Source organism: Alosa pseudoharengus, unplaced genomic scaffold, assembly GCF_046254945.1.
Source record: "Alosa pseudoharengus isolate Yale_2024_CS ecotype anadromous, Long Island Sound unplaced genomic scaffold, YU_APseudo_1.1 YU_APseudo_1.1_scf_14, whole genome shotgun sequence".
Taxonomy (NCBI): domain Eukaryota; kingdom Metazoa; phylum Chordata; class Actinopteri; order Clupeiformes; family Clupeidae; genus Alosa; species Alosa pseudoharengus.
This window is the reverse complement of record NW_027468609.1, coordinates 2,989,198-2,996,184: the sequence shown is the minus strand read 5'-3', so window position 1 is coordinate 2,996,184 and position 6,987 is coordinate 2,989,198. Positions and strand designations below refer to the sequence as shown.

Genomic DNA, 6,987 nt, shown 5'->3' with positions numbered 1-6,987 from the left:
GTCGTGTGTGTGTGTGTGTGTGTGTGTGTGTGTGTGTGTGTGTGTGTGTGTGTGTGGAGAGGGCACAGAGGCCAGCAGGAAGGGTAAGTCTGTGGGGGGTGATGATGAGCTTCCTCGCCCAAATCAGCACATCCATGCTGGGACAGCATTTCCTCCAAGGACCCTGGAGAGCAGAGGAAGAGAGGATGAGAGGAAGAGGGGAAGAGAGGAGGAGAGGAAAGGATGGAGGGATAGAGTGGCAGAGAGGGCAGCAGGGGTGAGGAGAAGAGGAGAGGAGGAAAGGAGAGGGGGATAGAGGAGAGGGGAGGAAAGGAGTGGTGGAGGTTTACCACTCCTTTATAGACAATATATATGTATTTCAACTTCAAAACAACAACCACTGAGGCAGACCATATTCAAGAGGAGAAGAGAGGAGAAGAGAGGAGAGGAGAGGAGAGAACAGAGGAGAGGAGAGAAGAAGAGAGGAGAGGAGGAGGAGAGGAGAGGAGAGAAGAAGAGAGGAGAGGAGGAGGAGAGGAGAGGAGAGAAGAAGAGAGGAGAGGAGGAGGAGAGGAGAGGAGAGAAGAAGAGAGGAGAGGAGGAGGAGAGGAGAGGAGAGAAGAAGAGAGGAGAGGAGAGGAGGAGGAGAGGAGAGGAGAGAAAAAGAGAGGAGAGGAGAGGAGAGGAGAGAAGAAGAGAGGACAGGAGGAGAGGAGGAGGAGAGGAGAGGCTGGCAGGCTGTTTGGTGAGCTGTCAGCATCATGTGCTTTGTGTCTGTCTGGAGCGGAGTGGGTAGGGGAGGGCGAAGGCGTCACATCTGCCTCCTGGCTCACCACTTCACACTGAGCCGGCTGTCTTCTCCACACCTCCTCTCCTCCTCCTCTCCTCTCCTCTCCTCTCCACTCTTCTAAGGACAGGTGTGAGTGGGATGGATGTGCTTTTGGGCTGCAAGCCCGAGGGGTCATGTCCCTCTCTCTCTCTCTCTCTCTCTCTCTCTCTCTCTCTCTCTCTCTCTCTCTCTCTCTCTCTCTCCCTTGGTGTGTGTGTGTGTGTGTGCAATCCAAGCTGGATCTTCAGTAGAAAACTCCTCTAATTAAATGCACTTTTAGCAGGCCAGCTCACAGACTCTAACATGAATGGACATATTTTTACATAATTTCAAAAATACTATTTTGTTTTGCAAAATTGTAATAATTTCCATATTCATACATGTTATTTAAATGTTGTTGTGATGTGTGTGTGTGTGTGTGTGTGTGTGTGTGTGTGTGTGTGTGTGTGTGTGTGTGTGTGTTTGTGTGTGTGTGTGTGTGTGTGTGTGTGTGTGTGTGTGTTGTAGGGTGTCCTGAGTTTGGCTTGTCTGCAGTCCTGGGGATAGCCTTTGGTGGCTTTCTCATAGGGGTGTTGTTGATCGGAGCCCTGTGGTTCATTAAGATCCGCACAGGTAAGCCATGCCCAATAAGCGCAGCAGTCACACACTTTGTATTGTGTTTCACTCCCTCCAACTCTGTGCTGTGCTTTATATAGCTGTGTGTGTGTGTGTGTGGATGTGTTGTGTGGGTGTGGGGGGGTGTGTTGTGTGTGTGTGGGTGTGTTTGTGTGTGTGTGGGTGTGGCGGGGTGTTGTGTGTGTGTGGGTGTGTTTGTGTGTGTGTGGGTGTGTTTGTGTGTGTGTGGGTGTGTGTGTGGGTGTGTTGTGTGTGTGTGGGTGTGTTTGTGTGTGTGTGGGTGTGTTTGTGTGTGTGTGGGGGGGGGTGTGTGTGTGGGTGTGGGGGTGTGTGTGTTTGTGTGTGTGGGGGGGGTGTTGTTTGTGTGTGTGGGTGTGTTTGTGTGTGTGTGGGTGTGTTTGTGTGTGTGTGTGTGTGTGTGTGTGTGTTTGTGGTGTGTTGTGTGTGTGTGGGTGTGGGTGTGTTTGTGTGTGTGTGTGTGGGGGTGTGTGTGTGGGTGTGGGGGTGTGTGTGTTTGTGTGTGTGGGGGGTGTGTGTGTGTGTGTGTGGGTGTGTTTGTGTGTGTGTGGGTGTTTGTGTGTGTGTGTTTGTGGGTGTGTTGTGTGTGTGTGGGTGTGTTTGTGTGTGTGTGGGTGTGGGGGGTGTGTTGTGTGTGTGTTGTGTGTGTGTGTGGGTGTGTTTGTGTGTGTGTGTGGGTGTGGTGGGGGGGGGGGTGTTGTGGGTGTGTGTGTGTTTGTGTTGTGTTGTATGTGATTGCTGTAGTGTGTTCTCTCTCTGTCTCAGTGTGTTGTGTGATACTTTAGATGTGTGTGTTATTGCTATCCTCCCTTTAGGCGCATGCTCCACTCTACACGTGCATGTGGTGTGTGTGTGTGTGTGTGTGTGTTCTCTGATTTTCTCTCTAACAGTGTGTGTACTGTGTTCTACTCTAGATGTGCATGCAGTGTCTGTCTATTCTCTGACTGTGTGTGTGTGTGTGTGTGTGTGTGTGTGTGTGTGTGTTGTGCCTCAGGACGCCCAGTGGCTCTGGCTATGGGAACAACTGCAGCTCATCTCACAGGTGAGATTCTGCACACGCTTGCACCCACAGCATCAGCATCCCCATCACCATCGCCTAGCAACAGGTCTCTCCATGCAGCACTCTCAGCACTCCCCCCTGGAACAGCAGAGCGTGCTGCAGCACACTAACCATGCTGTTGTGTCTTTCTTCCCCTCCCTCTTCCTCTCCTCTCTCCTTATCTTTCTGTCCTGCATCTCTCCCTCCCTCTTCCTCTCCTCTCTCCTTCTCTTTCTGTCCTGCATCTCTCTCTCCCTCTTCCTCTCCTCTCTCCTTCTCTTTCTGTCCTGCATCTCTCCCTCCCTCTTCCTCTCCTCTCTCCTTCTCTTTCTGTCCTGCATCTCTCTCTCCCTCTTCCTCTCCTCTCTCCTTCTCTTTCTGTCCTGCATCTCTCCCTCCCTCTTCCTCTCCTCTCTCCTTCTCTTTCTGTCCTGCATCTCTCTCTCCCTCTTCCTCTCCTCTCTCCTTCTCTTTCTGTCCTGCATCTCTCTCTCCCTCTTCCTCTCCTCTCTCCTTCTCTTTCTGTCCTGCATCTCTCTCTCCCTCTTCCTCTCCTCTCTCCTTCTCTTTCTGTCCTGCATCTCTCTCTCCCTCCCTCTCTCTGCTCCTTTTCTCTCTTTTATTTTATCTTTCTGCGTCCCTCCCTCTTCATCCCTTTTCCTCCATTTCTCTTTTCCTCCCTCTTTCACTCTCTTCCATTCTTTTTATACTTCTCTGTACTCGCTCTCTCTCGCTCTCTCTCTCTCTCTTTCTCTCTCTTCCTCTCTCTCTCTCTCTCTCTCTCTCTCTCTCTCTCTCTGTTGTTTCTGTGCCTCATTACAGGGTGCCAGTGCTGTCTGACCAAGCGCCAGCCAGTGCCCACCAACCCCTCGCCCTCGGAGAACAGCAGTGCCAACGCCAGCATTGGCAGCACCCAGAGTACCCCCACCAGCAGCATGGCATAGGCGTGGGCAGGCGGGCGCCTTGTCTCTCAGGCCAGACGCCTTCCTCCACCTTCACACTCCGGCACCACCCACCCACCCACCCTGCCCCACCCTGCCCTCCCCCGCGCCAGTCTCCAGGCCTGGGGGGCGTCGGTGTCTGACCCCTGACCCCTGACCCCCCCACACCACCCCACCCCACCCCACTGGCCTCAGCTCTGCGTCCAGCGTGCGCTCCACGCGCCGGCCGGGGCCGCCTGGGGGAAGCGAGGGGGAGAGTGGACTCTGGCCAACAGGAAAAACACAGCATATCCCCCAAGAACTAACAGGAAATTCATCACATTCTTCTCCATGGATCCTGCCCCTTGCAGGCCCACACAATGAGAGTGACCGAGAGGAAGAAGGCCGTCATGTTCAGCTTCTCTTTGTCCCTTTTGAAATTGGGATTCAAACAAAGACGTTCAAATAAATCCTAATCTGACAATCTTACAGAGAGTTTCCCCCCCTTAAAGAATTTATTTGATCAGTAATTTAGTTTGACGTGGGTGGATTCATATATAAATAGGAATTTTAAGCAATCTTAGAAACATCAGAACATCTATACCAGTTAGAGTATGGTTAAAGTCAAAGGGGCATGTGTGTGTGTGTGTGTGTTGAGATTTTAGGGATTCTTTGGGAAAAGGCTACCTCTTAACTTATGTAGATGTCTGCTGTCTTTATGTGTGGCAATCATTCTTGCTAATGAAGAATTGTTCATTTCGCATCTCACCATTTCTCTCCCCTTGCATCAGAGTGTGTTGCATCACTCAAGTTGTTGCCCTACTGTTAGCCTTGCTGTTGAAAGACAAAAAAAGCCCAGTGTTGTTACCTAGTCTCTTTAAAGGAAAGTTTAGCTCAAAGCTGAAATGGGGCACTGACTGGAGAAAGTCGACTCCTGTCTCTAATGATTGTCTTAACACATATCCAATTCTGTTAGAGACCACACTGAGGAAGAAAGAGCCCATCATTTATGATTTCTTTAAAAAGAAACATAAAATCTCACCCATTGAAGATTCTGAATCTTAATAATTTAGGTAAGAAGTGGAAAATGTTGTGGTTGAACCACACAATTGATTCCCCTTTTGGTTAATGTTTAAGTTTAAATATGTGTGTTTCCTGTGATTTTCTTACGCTTTCAATACCGAAAAACCTCACAAGATCTGCTTGCAGTCCAAAGAGCAACTGAACCAAGTCAGTGAGAGCAGAAAGGCAGACATTATTCCACATTGTCTGTATCAATGATTCAGGCTTATTATTTTATTTTTCCTTGATATAAAAAATACAGTGTATATTGTGTGTGTGTGTGTGTGTGCGTGTGTGTGTGTGTGTGTGTGTTCCTCAAAGCTTATGTCTACAAACGTGTATTGAGTCATGTAGCCAACATTTTCATTGTGAATTTACATATTCCTATTGATGATTTAGTCTGTGAGTTTGCATGCTTGATGTGTGCATACACACGTGTGTGTGTGTGTGTGTGTGTGTGTGTGTTAAACAGGTTTAATGAAAGAGAGCGTTAGGGAGGCAGTGAAAGGAGAGATAAGTATAAGAGGGTGAGTGTAGGAAGAATGCTACCTGAGCATTTGTGCAATATGACTATGTTGTATTCATTTGTATCATGCGAAGGATTTCGTGTTTGTAGTTTCACACACACATCTTTGAGATTCGTTCGCCTCGAGTGTTTCTCAATGTTTGCCTTTTTTTGCTCTTGGAAAATCAGGCACTTATTAGTGAACACGTACACTAGTATGCTTATTGGTGAACACTAGTATGCTTAATGGTGCACACGTACACTAGTATGCTTGTTGGTGCACACATACACTAGTATGCTTATTAGTGAACACATACAGTACACTAGTATGCTTATTGGTGAACACATATACTAGTATGCTTCTCCACACGTTGTATATTGAACTCAAAGAAATGTAGCCCAAACAGTTGTTGCCTTATGTATTCCGTATGTAGACCAAACATATCTGTATAAATCAGCATATTTATCATTTCATTTCTGGGCTCTTGGGCCCCAGTGTTAGCCTCTACACCGAGGAGCAGACAGGTGAGCTTCAGTCTTGGAGGCATTAGTGGTCTGTTAGTGTGTGTGTGTGTGTGTGTGTGTGTGTGTGTGTGTGTGTGTGTGTGTGTGTGTGTGTGTGTGTGTGTGTGTGTGTGTGTGTGTGTGTGTGTGTGTGTGTGAATATGTGTGTGTGTGTGTGAATGTGTGTGTTTGTTTGTGTGTTTGAGTGTGTGTGTGTGTTTGTGTGTGTGTGTGTGTGTTTGTGTGTGTGAATATGTGTGTGTGTGTGTGTGAATGTGTGTGTTTGTTTGTGTGTTTGAGTGTGTGTGTGTGCGTATGCATATTTCAGAGCATGTGTGTGCATGTGAATGTGTTTAAGAAAGTGTGAGTATATTATGTCTATGTGTGTGTGTGTGTGCGCATATTTCTCTTTGTGTGTGCATATACATGTATCTGAAGGTTTGCCTGAGTGTGTTTGTGTGTGTTTGTTTGTGTGTGTACGTGTGTGTGTGTGTGTGTGTGTGTGTGTGTGTGCCATGTAGTCAGACCAGACAGCAGGGGTTAACCTTGAGACCTGTCCAGTCAGTGGCAGTGCAGTGCTTTGTAGTGACAGGACGCCGGAAAAATCAGATGTGCTGTCAGCTAATCCACTAGCTATCCCTCTGGGCTCCTCTTCCACCTCTGTACACACACACACACACACACACACACACACACACACACACACATTGTATACACACAGTTGTCTCTGACCTCAGAGATCAAGCTCTCTCTGTCTCTAACACACACACACACACACACACACACACACACATACTGTATACACAGAGTTGTCTCTGACCTCAGATATCAAGCTCTCTATCTCTCTCTAACACACACACACAGACACACACACAAGAGGAATATGCAAGGAATACGAGATATGAGATTGGCTGAAGGAAGGATGCTCTGGAGCAAACCCAGATCTCCACACACACACACACACACACACACACACACACACACACACACACACACACACATATACTGGAGTAAACCCAGATCTCCACTGGTGTCAGTCACTCCCAGGGCACTACCGACACCACCGATAGCATTGCTTCCTCACACACACACACACACACACACACACGTTCAAACATGTCCAGCCCAGGGAAGGCCTAGAGGTCAGAGACAGGGCTGTGATAGCCGCTGTTTGTGTTTGTGAGTTGTGTGGTTATCATGAGTCCAGTACCCTGTTTGGACAGTCCCCTATCGCCCTTATCACTGTGTGTGTGTGCGTGTGTGTGCGCTATGGGTGTGTAAGACCACAGTGCACTATGGCGTGAGTTTCTCTCCAAGAAATAACAAACTCTCTCTGGCCAACCTGCCACTCTCTGATTGGATGAAACCAACTCTGTCCATATGCCCATAACTATATATTGTGGCCTCTAATTTAAATGATAAGCAAAGTGCAAAGTTTAAAGCTATTTTAATAACGTGGCTAAATCTACAGTACAGTATGTGCTAATGCAATAGCACACACAAGATGCCATGATCC

General features: G+C 48.0%; 1 protein-coding gene across 1 annotated transcript in view; it reads left to right on the top strand.

Annotated features, from left to right (window-relative positions):
• eng (endoglin) overlaps positions 1 to 3,520 on the top strand; it is a 73,881-nt gene extending 70,361 nt beyond the window's left edge. Inside the window, exons 12-14 of the mRNA XM_076283461.1 lie at positions 1,316 to 1,420; positions 2,436 to 2,483; positions 3,303 to 3,520. Of these exons, the coding sequence (XP_076139576.1) occupies positions 1,316 to 1,420; positions 2,436 to 2,483; positions 3,303 to 3,424 (275 nt within the window). The 3' untranslated portion in view covers positions 3,425 to 3,520. The remainder of the gene's footprint in view (positions 1 to 1,315; positions 1,421 to 2,435; positions 2,484 to 3,302) is intronic.
• The last annotated feature ends 3,467 nt before the right edge of the window (positions 3,521 to 6,987 follow it).